Genomic DNA, 12,853 nt, shown 5'->3' on the forward strand with positions numbered 1-12,853 from the left:
GATGTTAACATTTGGGGAAGTTGGGAGATGGGTATAGGGGAATTCTTTGTATTGTTTTTGTAAATTTTTCTGTAGTCTGAGATTATTTCAAAACAAAAAGTTAAAATTAGGGGGGAAGTGGGGAGGGCTAAAGACCTGAACACACACCTCACCAAAGATACACAGATAGCAAATAAGCATATGAAAAGATGCAAATGTCATTAGGAAGTTGCAAATTAAAAAGAGGTATCACTACACACCTATTAGAATGGCCAAATCCAAAATACCAGTAATAGCAAATGCTGTTAAAGATGTGGAGTAACAGGAACTCTCATCCACTGCTGGTGGGAATACAAAATGGTACAGCCACAAGGTTTGGTAGTTTCTTACAAAACATAGCCTTACCCACGATCCAGTAATCGCATTCCTTGGAGTTTATCCAAAAAAGCTGTTGCTGTTTTCAACTGTCTACACAAATATCTGCCCTCAGATGTTTACTAAGCTTTATTCATAATTGCCAAAATTTGGCAACAATCAAGGTGTCCTTCAGTGGGTGAATGAACTGAGGTACAGACTATGGAATATTATTCTGTTAAAAAGAAATGTGCTATCAAGCTATGAAAAATCATTGAGGAGACTGAAATGCATATTACTAAGTAAAAGAGGAAAATCTGAAAAGGGTACATACTGTTTGATTCTAACTATATACTTTGGAAAAGGCAATAGACAGTAAAAAGATCAGTGGTTCTCACAGGCTAGTGGGGGAGGGAGGAACAGGTAGCACAGAAGTTTAGAGCAGTGAAACTATTCTGTGTGATACTGTAATGGTGGATATATGTCATCACGTATTTGTCAAAACCCATAGAATGTACACCACCAAGAGTGAACCCTAATGTAAACTATGGACTTTGGGTGATAATGGTGTGTCAATGTACATTCATCAGTTGTATCAAATGTACCACTCTAGTGGGGGATGTAGTGGAGGCTGTTTGTGGGTGGAGTCAGGAGGTGTGTGGGAACTCTTTGTATCTTCTACTCAATTTTATTGTGAAACTAAAACTGCTCTAAAAATTCAAGTCCATTAAAGAAAAAAACAAAACAAAACAAAACAAAACAAAACGAAAAACCTTGGGGTAGATAACCTGATTCAAAGGAGGAATCCCTGAATGGATGCACTGAGTATTGTTGCCAAACAAATAAAGCTAAGGAACCAAGCCTAGTGATATGACCTGATTTTGTCAGAAATGGGCAAGTGAAGGCTCAATTTGCCCTTGACCCTTTCCCTTCCCTCCAGATATACCATGGTCACTTACGAGTAACCAGTACCTCCTTCCTATCCCCATGATAGTTTGATTCCACTTTTATAACTTGCTTATATTGAAAGCAAACTCCACTAGCTGCAGGCCAAACAGTACTGTCAACTCCAAGGCTCCACAGCCCTGAGCTCTGAAATACCAGGACCCACAAGCAGTGTTATCATGGATCAAAAGCCACTGACGTTGGGAAGGATGGATGATGAGGGAAGATTCCTCCTGCAGTTGGGAGGATAACAGGAATACAAAGGAGCCTAGAATCTTATATGTAACTTCACCATTGCAATATCAAAGCCAAGAAGAGATAAGTTCAGCCCTGTTCTGAACTTTCAAGAGAGACTCCCAAGGGCTTGAATCTGACATCCTTCCTTGCCCAACAGCACGAGCAAAATCAAAGATTTAAAAAAGATAAGAAAAGGAGTTCCATATCCCACCCTAATTCCTTGGGCTGACCTCATCCCTCCTTTTTAGGGTTGCAGTTTCCCCAACTATATAATGTCTTTAACGGTTCTAGGTAATTTGTAGATCAACAGATACACTTTATAGTTTATATGTACTTTGGCTTCTATTCACATGAAAAATTAAAGTTGGTGGTGATTCCCTGACCCACAACCCACAGCTCTCTGCCAACGGCCACTAAAATAAAGCATCCATACACCACTATGGACAATTTACTCTTTATTGATTAAAAATGAAGAAAACATGCAGTAAAATACAAAGTCCAAAAAAAGGAGGAAAAAGTTGAATATTTTACATCTTCCATAACCTAGCATACATCATAAGGAGGAATCTCCACTTATTGGTACATCATTATTCTATCCTCCAGATTATTAAATATTATCAGCTGGCCCTAGGATTTGGTTCAAAACTTAAGCAAAAACCCAAACAAATCCATTAGTCATTTAGAAAGACCAAACATTTCACAAATAGCATTGGCACATATTACTTTGTGCTATAGTTAGTCCCTACTCCAGGGACAAGGGGATCCTGGGACCTAGTGACAGAGGTGCACTCTGAACCAGCATTCCTAGAAAGGAGTACAGTCACTCACTAGGTTACGTGCTGTTCCACCTGGGCAGTTTCTGTTCATGTATTTTCTCAGTATCACTGCACAAGCCAGCAAAGGGAGTCTACCACACATCATGCAGAAGAAATAACACTGTCCTGGGACATGGTGTCTGTCTTCTAATTCCTAGCAGGGCAAACAATGAACTGAAAAGAAGGAGAAACCCCAGCCCAATTCTATTTGCCATGACTGCCCCACTGCAGTTCACAGGTAATGATGGGCTAGAGAAAGTGAACAGGGGATAGGCTGCTGCTCACTCCCAGCTGGGCACCAGACCATCTCCACACAGAATGCTAGAACAGAGTGATACTACCACCCCTTGGATTCATAAATAAGTAGATTATGATGGGTTTGTTTGAAACAAACAAACAGAAAGACTCTAAGGTAAGCCACTAGTCTTGTGCCAAAGAGGATGCTATCTCTTTTCTATACCTCATTCCCACCTCCCCGTCCTTTTTCCTCTCCATCCCCCCCACAAAAAAAGAAAAAGAAAAGCTAAATATTTTTCTAGCAAGCTGGTCAATCTTCTTTTCTCCCTTCTGGCTCAGCAGGCTCCCTCCTTTTACCAAGACTGCTGGGACATTGAACTTTGGTGTCTGATTTTCTCACCTACTCTCCTCCCAACTCCCATCTGAAATTCATCCCCTCTTCCTCCCCAACATCCATCTCTTTCCCAACATGCCTTTGCACCTAGGGCAGGTGAAGAAAGCCCATGACTAAAACTAAAGGCTCAGAATGAAACAAAAGGTGTGACAAGTTATTTGTGGGGAAGGCTTTCAGATATGTTCCAAGAGAAAATAAGGTAAAACAACCTTGTTCATCAGACCAACACTTCTGGAAAGGGCTCGAGTGATTCTGTAAAGGGCAACTCTCCCCCTTTCCAGGGACCCACAGCCCATCTTTGTGTATCTTTTTAAGGCCAGATTGAGTATCCCACTCATATATAAAACTCAGCAGGGTTACTAGCAGTTAGACAAAGACTATGAAACAGTAGGAAAAAAGAAAAATCAACCTCACTGATTATTCACATATTGCATTATGAGTGCTCTTTTTAAACCTAAAGAATAATTTATATTATTTCTGTAGAAAATCAAATGAACACTGTCTACTCATAAAACCTAAAGGTCACGGCACATGTGGTTTCACTTTCCATCTTGAGTTAGCTTCAGCACACAGAGACCCCCTCCAAAGGGTCAGTGCAGGAGAGCAGGCAGAAGGCAGGCCTCTCCGGCCCAGTGTGTGTCTCCTTTATTGCTGTAGAAATCTCAGCCTTGCATACCCATTTCCTCATGACTTGGAGGCCAGGCAAACTGATTTTCATGGGAGGATTGAGTTTTTCTTCAATTTAATATTTGAAAATAAATACTTCTCCAATGATATGAATTACGATTTTCCTGTTCAAAAACCACCTCTTGCAAAAATTCACATTTACAAGCCATTACTCGATGTTGTCTGTAAAAACAATCCAAAGTTCCACTTTGAAGGATCCGATGGCTGAAGTTCGGCTACAGTCAGATGTTTTGCACCAGCTGAAGTTAAGGCTAGCAACCCTTTCTGGAGAGAGCAATGAAGAAGGGGGTGCCTGAGGGCAGCTTCAGCAAAACGCTTAGAAACACCATGAACAACACAAGAACACAGTTTAGGCTGCCTCCATCTGAGGCTGTGCTTTTTCCTAACAAAGGTTGCTAGAATTCACATCAGGTACAAAGAAAAAACACTAAATTAAATTCTCTGGGCTCCAGCTGAACAATCAATTCTACTTCAGTGGTAAAGAGATATCCCAAGATGTCCATATCCTGGCAGGTGTGGGGGAACAGGCGGGATGAGGAAGCCCGATACAGCTGCTACGTTTCCACCTGGGCCATCATTGGAGTAAGGCAAGAATGAGCTGACAGATCTCCCTCCTGGGTGTTGAAGCACATGGGCCACTTCTCAGATGGAGGAAGACAGGGGACATATGAAGTAAGTTTACTAACGGAACTCTGGGGATGCTGGCCACTAGTGATCCAACTTTTCTTTTCCTGTGGGAAAAGGAGGAATGATGGCAGGAAGAACATAAAGACTTCTAAAGCTCCTAGCCGGGAGGTTTGTTGCTGGGTTCTTTGGCAGTAGTGGGTTTAGGCCAATAGAAGCAACAGAGATACGCATGTGTGGAATCTCCTTAGGCCGCCTCTTCCAGGGTTGTGGTTTAGCTGATGCTGAGCTGGGCAAATCCTATCAGTTTACCATCATCAGGAATATCCGAGCCTTCGACACCAGATGCCTAAGAACCAAACAAAATGAGAAACTGTGATTATTATAAACAAACTTGCAGGTAGCAAATAAAACTGACATGGGATAGTGGGAAGGTAGGCAGTGGGCAACAGGTCCCTAGTATACAAATAGGAGACTGACGAAGGTATTTATTCCAGAAAAGAAGGGGGCTGGGTAAACAGCTAGAGTCAGACTGGCTAATAGTTTCTCTTATGAATAGCCAAGGGGCTGGGGTCAGAGGTTTCCTGGCATGGACAGAGGAAGAGTGGCCACTCAAAGGGAAACATCAGCCCAGGGCACTGGGGAGGCTAAATGAACACAATCCACCACATTTTAATATCCTCATCACTCAGGGCACATAGAAGCTGGTCTGGAGAAGCTGCCAGTGTGTAAAAGGCAAGATGTTTTCATAAGGAAGAAGGGATGAGTACCAGTTTGAAAGTGACAGATCGATTTGACTGAGGTTCTTCCACAATTTTCTGCAAATTAGCTGCCACTGTAATCATGCAAACAGAGAAGGTAATGAATGAGAAGTTACATAAATCCACTTTCAACCGTATTTTAAAAGCTTAAATGGTAGTTAAGAATATGCTCTGTACAATCAAAATGGAAGCAGACAGATCAAATAATCACTCCCCAAATGAAAGTGTCTTTTAAACTGATTTCTAAGTAGTACACCTTGAGCCACTGTCAAATTAACTTTCTTTAAAATGTTGTATTAAGGTAGGAAAGACATGCAGGTAAAAGAGGTATGATTTCCTGATTTATGGATCAGAAACCCCAAGGCCAGAAGTCAACAAACCAGCCTGTGGTCTGTTTTTGTTCTCCGGCAAGCTAAGAGTGGTTTAAAAGCGACAGACACTGTACATGGCCCGCAAGGCCTAAACTATTTACTATCTGGTCTTTCATGGAAAACTGTGCCTAAGGACATGGTCTTTTCCTTCAGTAACAAGGACCTGTGGCCTCATTGGGCCTTCTCTCTTCCTTCCTGCTTTTCTAGGACTAAATCTCTAATGACTTTTGTTCAACTTGGGCCACAAAAATTAGGTATCCAAAACAGATCAGATATGACCAAGCTTACTTTAACTTGTTACTTTTGCCATAATTTCTATTAGTCTCCTAAAGACCTTGGGTGTGCTTTCACTTACTATCATTGGAGGTCACAAACAAACTCAGAGGTGAAATTTTGTGTGTGTTTAAGGAACTATCCCATTACCTATAATTTCAGCAAAGCCAAGAACCATCAGACCTACTCAGTGAAATTAAAAACCTGCTTTTCTATGTACTAAGTATACAGAGACACAGGAGCACATGGGCAGAACGCAATGGAGTTACCTATTACTAAATCCCTTCCGTCGACCAGGCCAGCAGAAATGAGTTCCTGAGAGACACCCTCCGCTGTATCTGCAAGGACAAAGAAGACGGTGCTGTGTTTTTTGTGCATGCTTGACACTGTTAACGCTCACAGCTCGTGTGGGTGTCAGTGTGCCATGCTAGGCCCAAGTTGGCTGCTAAATCCACAGAACCAAGAAGGCAGGCAGGGTCTTCCTCCCAAAGACTTTTCCTACCACTGGGATTATCTGAAGTGAGGAATTCTCACAGATCTAGCTAGAGGGCAGAATCTGTATAAACCAGGTGGCAAATATCTGGTTTATACAGCTCAATGTAAAGATAACTTTCTAAATGGTGTAATGTAGATGGGTTCCAGCCCAGTCAGAAAAGCACCTGACACTGATGTTGCAGAGGAAATTCCTATTTTCAAGTACAATCCTGGACTGAGCTCTCAGAGCTCTGAGACATGATGTTGAATACTGAGCATCTCTAGGGCTAAAAAACCAGAATGATTTATTCTCAAAAACTGAGGCAACAATTTTTGTCTCAAAAAATTTTTCTCTTCTCTTTGGGAATCATACTCCAAGTTTTTTACTAAATTCATTTACTTTTTTATTCTGGTGGGCTTTTCTTCTTATCTAGTTATCCCAGGTGGTACAATCTGAGCAATGGGTATAACTAGAAAGTAAAAAGATGAGGATAGAGTATCCCCAATTAACCTCATCTTCAACCGACTCAGTAGTACTGGTTCCCAAGGGCTTGAAAATGAGCACTTCAGAGGGAACAGGAGGACTGCTGCGGAGAGTGTCCACACATTCACACAGGCAACCAGCAATTTGAATTAATTCCTGAAAATGTGATGTTGCCTGGTTTTTAAAAAGTAAAACTGGTAACACCTCTGTACACCTGCATCTTTTCTCTTTAGTGGTTAGTTGCTGATAATAGTGAGACGGCAAGAAGAATAAGCATGATACACAGAACAGATACTTGCTGGCTACTCCCCAAATTAGAATCCTGAGTAATAAAGGCAAGAAACAAAACATGCCTTGTTCAAGGTGAAGTTCGACAGCCAGAAACAGTACATGACAAGCCTCAGCTTCTGTCTGAGGAGAGAGGAGACTGCAGACCATGTTTCTTTACCATCATGGAGGACAACCATGTATAAAGCAAGAACTCTGGATTCTGACAGATCTGGTTTGAATTCCAGCTCTACCTCTTTCCAGCTGTGTGACCTTGAACAAGTTACTTTGCCTCTCTCTAAGTCTTGATTTCATCATCGATAATATGGGGATAATAATTTTTCTTTAGTAGGCTGCTGTGAGAATTTAATAAGATAACGCTTAAGACAATGCCTGGCCTATACTAAGCTGTAAAGAGCTATTATATATTTATTACTGTTTGTGTTATTATACAAGGTTTTCTAAATGTGTTTAGTAGTCTACGAACCGCATTTTTATCTCACTTATATGGTCCCCAAAACCGGGAAAATTTTTATTATCCTTTAAAAGCAAAACTTCACAAAGGACAGAAACTTCACAACACATTTCACTGAATCACAAATTAGAAGCTATTTTGTTTTCAATCCGTTTGATGCCTCACCTCTCCCAGGAGTAAATTCAAATCGAATATCATTTAGTTCTTTTTTGGAATTCCTATGAAAGAAAGCAGAAGGCATAAAATAAGAATTTCTAAATTTATGCAAAGAGATTCTGCCAACATGTATTAAGAAAGCTGTGCCTCAAGAAAGACTGTTTTGTTCCCATAGATCATACGATGTATTCAGATATGTTCACACTGCAGAACTCAGAGCAAAACCAATTTAGAATGACCATCTAGTTGACCTACAACCCTTTGAATCTATGTCTCTTACTGATCAATATAAAAATTTCATGCCTTTGAGTAGATTCTTATATGCCCACTCCCATCCTTATTCCCACTAAGAACATATAAAACTAAGAGGAAAATTGTATGAGCACAGGGAGGTGTGATTAAAATTATACAGGATGCCTTTTTCATCCTTATCCGCATTCCTACATGCCCACAATTCATTGCCTACCACTGGTGATCAGTCTTGGCAGACTCATAAAATGAAATACACGATACTCCCTCAAATTCCATAGGAATTCAAACAATATATGAGAGATGGGGATAATAAGGAAAAATTTTAGAAGTAGTTTTTATATAGGACTTAACAGATATGCAGGATTTGGGTAGGCAGAGAGGATAGGGAAAGGAATTGGGTCCATACTGATAGCAGAGTTAATACATGACTCCAGAAATTCAAACATGACTGGTGAGGTACAATTACAGTGATGACCACACCACGTACTGAGATAAAGCAGGATCCCTGGAGGTTATAAGGTTTAAAGACAGAGAAATGAGAGCATTATATCTAAGGGCAGATATGCCTGCTCACTTAGGACTCAAATCTATTTTATATAAACAATGGAGAGGGTTTACTTCTATTTGAAGAATAATATACTTGAGGATGTTACTGAAATTGTGCTTAAAATAGAACTACCCATCTCAAATATAACCTGCCCCAAATCATTTTCCCTTGCATTGCGTTCTCTCTACACAGGTACATACAAACTTATACTTCTGCATGTATACACTACCTGAAATTTGCTTTTAGCTGTGTAAGTACATAGTTCAAATCAACTTCCAACCTAGACTTGATTAAGGGAGTCATTTAATTTTCTCTTTTCTCAGTATCCATCTTTCCACAGTACCAAAGAGTGCTATACATAGTCTGTGCTTAATACATTTCACAGTAATTTTCTTAAAGTGTTATTCTTTATGTAGAATTAAAACAGCATGAGGTTATCAAGACATCCTAGTAATTCAGAATTTTTGAGATGAGACCAGGTATACTGAGTAGGCTTCTGTAAAGGAAAGGTAACCAAATCTGCTTTTCACATTTATGGCATAAATGCATTGCTCCTAGTAGCCGGGAGCAATGAGATTCTCCTTACCACATTCTCTTAAATTGCTCTTGCTGCCTCTATCTCCAATTATGACCTTACCGAAAGATGACTAGGAATTCATACGTGCAAGGGGAATGAGTTAATGGTAATGCAGTGGAACTCTTTTTAAAAAAATGTTAGTTTTAAAGGACCTGAGTTGCCTCAAGTGATACTTTAATACTAATTTTTTTTCAAAGGCATTTATGAGTAGAAAGAGACCTAACTAGAGCAATACAACAGCCATAGTTATTCTGACAAGAAAGCTCTGGAATTTGAATCCAGCAGTGGTAGCGGTGGGGGAGGTGGGGACGGGGGGCAGGGAGTGAAAATGAACAGATTGCTACCTACGGTACTTCCTGCTAAACAATCTGTCAGGACCTCTCTATATGTTCCCACCAAGAACCACCAATTTAGGGTACTGGCTGCAAAACAGAAACAGACTACAAAAACATTTAGAAGTTTCCTTTTAATCTTCTAAAAACAAGGCCTTTATTTGACCTATCACAATCAAAAAGTCCTCCCCTCTTGGGTTAGTTGATCTCAGAGTCCATGGTGCTTACCTGGTCACAATTATAAGACTGATCTTCAGATAAGCCAGTTAGTGCTGCTTCCCTAAAAACTGTTCCTCAATTACAGGCTACACTTCCTAACCCAAACTAGCTACACTGCAAATACACAAACTCATTATCAATTAGCATAGAAACAACTAAGAGAACATGTGCATCAGTTAGTCACAACACCATTGACATTCAGGTCCTCACACTGTTGCTATTATTTCTGAGGAAAATAATACACCATGAAGCAAACAGAGCTTCATGCTGGAGAACATACAATCCTATCCAGTTACTCTCAGGCACAGACTATTTCAGCACATGCAGAGTATTCAGAAAACAAAGCAAAACAAAACAAAAAATGTCTACTTACCTTAATCTTAGTACTAGACTAATTGGGATCTTGGTTTCTTGTGAACCTGATCCTGAAGACAAAGCCTAAAAAGCATTGAAAGGTATACAGTCATTGCCTGAAACATTAAGTGGGGAGGTGACTAATGGTCATTGGCAGAGGAATCATGTACTTGGCAGCAATTTTCTTCATCTCCAGCTAAGGTTGTACTAATCCCCAGGGCATTCCCTGCTGGAGGAGGACATGCACTCCAAGGCAGCAACAAAAGCTGAATGTCAGTTTAAGTCCAACACAATGAGAAAGACAATTCTCAAGCCCAGATGAAATTTCACATATAGCCACATTTACATTTTATATTTCTGAGACCCCTGTTCCCCTCTACAAGACTGAAAAACACGAAGCTACGTTTCTCATTTTTAAAAAATCTGCCAGTGCACCATATGGCAATACAAAAGGTAGAGCCTGAACCAGCAGCCCTTCAGGAATCCATCCAACCCATACATAGGTTCCATATTTTTACGGCTAAACTAATCCTCTCTGAAAATTGTACAGCTATCGCTTGCTTATGGGAGGACATGCATTCAATTTAAGTTGTTTATAAAATGAATCTAATTTTTCCATCAGTTTTCCTAAGACAACTGTATCTTTTCCCATATGCAGGACAGAGATGGAAAGCTTGAGGGATGAAAAAGTTAAACGAAGTAAGTGCCATGACTAATTGGAAATGCTCAAAACAGTGATCTCCAAAGGCAGAACACAAGATGATCTACTGGGGTGCAAAAGAAAAAAAAAATCAGACTGTTAATTTCTGTTTCTTTTCATCTAAAACTTTAGACAAGAAAATGGCACTTATAATATTTAATAAATGAATGGATGCTGAAAGTCTTACTTTAACCATGTACCATAGGGGCCACATGTTGTATGCAGTGTCTGAGGTTTATTGAAGGGAGAGTAGGAGTTACACAGCATGTAGTAGCCCACTGCAGGGCCTTCATTCACTTGGCTGCTCTTAATGAAGTATGACTTGATAAAGTTTGTGGGCACCTGGATAAATGAGTTTACAGATTATAACACCCAGACTTAACAAAGCAACCCTCACAAAATTGACAAATAACTTAAAAAGAGTAATAGAGAAAAACCATAGATAACAGAGTATTAATAAAAAGTATAAGCCTGAGTGAACAACAAAAATAGTACAGCCATCGATTCTCCTAGTCTCTGTTGAACTTCATGAACTGCATTCTGAAGTTAAATGTAATAATTATCTAATACAAAGCTGACAAGAAATAAGCCCAAAATTTTTGATGTTTGAAATATTTCCATCATTAACTTATTCTGTTGCGTAAAAACCTGCATGTGATCCTTGTAAAATTCTCTTACCTGTACATGCTTAAAAATGTGAAGACAGAATTTCTAACTTGTTTCAAAATCTACCAAGACATTAACCTGATTACATTACATTGTGTTCCATATTAGTATCTGCTCTTTTCATCTACCCAAAGGAATGACCATGAAAGCATATCCCCGGCTTCACCTGTGCTGTTTTTGCTGGCTCTGCGGTGGGTGGGAGAGAGACTTGAGTTGGCTGTGTAGGCATCTGCCCAGCTGGCTGAGGTAGATGAGCAGAGATCTGTTCTGGAACTTGGAGCAAAGTACCCACAGGATCAGTTGTTGGAAAAAGCTATAACAAAAACACACATACAGTGCTTAAGTTGTGTGGAAAGGGAGGCAGGTCTGCTGACAGCAAGTGCAGCCTTTCAGGGTGATATTTTCAAAGTAGTTTCTGGGTAGTGTACAGGTTTTGTGTCTACTCCGAATACATCTATTCCAAATGGAAGTCAAATATTTTTAGGCTTTTAAACTTTTAACAACTCTGTGAGGTATAATTTATATTCCTCTACATTTATCCACTGTAACTATACAATTTAGCGATTTTTGTACAATACACAGAATTGTGCAACCATCACCACAATCATTTTAGAACACTTCCATCACCCCCAAAAAGTCCTCTCGTGTCTATAGTTAGTTACTGCTTCCACACCCGGCTATAGGCAACAAATGATCTAATTTCTATAAATTTGCTCTTCTGGGTACTTCATAAAATGGAATCAGATAATATATAGTCTTTTTTATCTGTCGTCTTTCACTTTGCATTATATGTATTTTTTAACAAAATCTATTCCATTCCTTTGCCCAGCAAAACAGCACCTCCAAAATATAGATTTAAATATGTAATACAAAATTATAGAAGCTATATTTTTCCATGCATGGGGACTTTGTATTTCTTACAAAGACAATCAACCAATAATTCCTTAACATATCTGAAATGCATTTTAAAAGTGAATGTGATGCTTTAAAACTAAAAAAATATATTTTATATATGTTATTCTATATGTCTGAAATAGTTCACAAATTTTAATTATGTAGTTTGGGGGGAAATGACTGACTCTGAGTATAAAAACAAGTTAAACATATTCAAAATTATGCAGTTAGTTGGGGGAAAAACGATGCAATAGCCAAAATGTAAAGTTGAAAGAGAAAAAAATTCCAAGAGTAGTAATAGAGGTCGAATAGGTGATATTATATAAGCAAAATCAAGGAGACAAGGAATAAAATTTTGTGTTCATTTAACTTCATACATAAGAAGTCGTAAGTTACTCATTGGTTCTAGATTTTTATAGAAAAGTAGGCCTTTAAGAGTACTTTTGAAAATGTTAATTATTAATGCTATTTCAAAAGACTATTTAGCTTCCAAATTGTATGTACTTACATTTATCTATAGTAAAGATGGAAAGGATATATTTTTAAAAGTAATGAGAGAATGCACAGGAATTGGAACCCTTGTTGATGAGCACGTAAAATGGTGCAGCCTCTATGGAAAACAGTATGATGGTCCTTCAAAAAATTACAAATAGAAGTACCATATACCCAGCAATTCCACTTCTAGGTATACACCCCAAAGAATTGAAAGCAGGGTCTCAAAGAGACACTTGTACACCTATGTTGACAACGGCATAATGGACCACAGCTAAAAGGCAGAA

The 12,853-nt window shown here is 39.2% G+C and overlaps 1 protein-coding gene across 2 annotated transcripts in view; it reads right to left on the reverse strand.

Annotated features, from left to right (window-relative positions):
* Window positions 1-1,956: 1,956 nt before the first annotated feature.
* The window catches only part of OXSR1 (oxidative stress responsive 1), a 107,380-nt gene continuing 96,483 nt past the window's right edge, over window positions 1,957-12,853 (reverse strand). For both annotated transcript variants that reach the window (XM_011999495.1, XM_011999496.1), the window contains 6 exons: window positions 11,347-11,493; window positions 9,834-9,898; window positions 7,543-7,595; window positions 5,947-6,015; window positions 5,043-5,107; window positions 1,957-4,621 (listed from right to left, as the gene is read on the reverse strand). In XM_011999495.1, coding sequence (XP_011854885.1) covers window positions 4,547-4,621; window positions 5,043-5,107; window positions 5,947-6,015; window positions 7,543-7,595; window positions 9,834-9,898; window positions 11,347-11,493 — 474 coding nt within the window. In that variant the 3' untranslated portion in view covers window positions 1,957-4,546. The remainder of the gene's footprint in view (window positions 4,622-5,042; window positions 5,108-5,946; window positions 6,016-7,542; window positions 7,596-9,833; window positions 9,899-11,346; window positions 11,494-12,853) is intronic.

The sequence above is a fragment of the Mandrillus leucophaeus genome, unplaced genomic scaffold (genome assembly GCF_000951045.1).
Source record: "Mandrillus leucophaeus isolate KB7577 unplaced genomic scaffold, Mleu.le_1.0 Scaffold595, whole genome shotgun sequence".
NCBI classification, from domain to species: Eukaryota; Metazoa; Chordata; class Mammalia; order Primates; family Cercopithecidae; genus Mandrillus; species Mandrillus leucophaeus.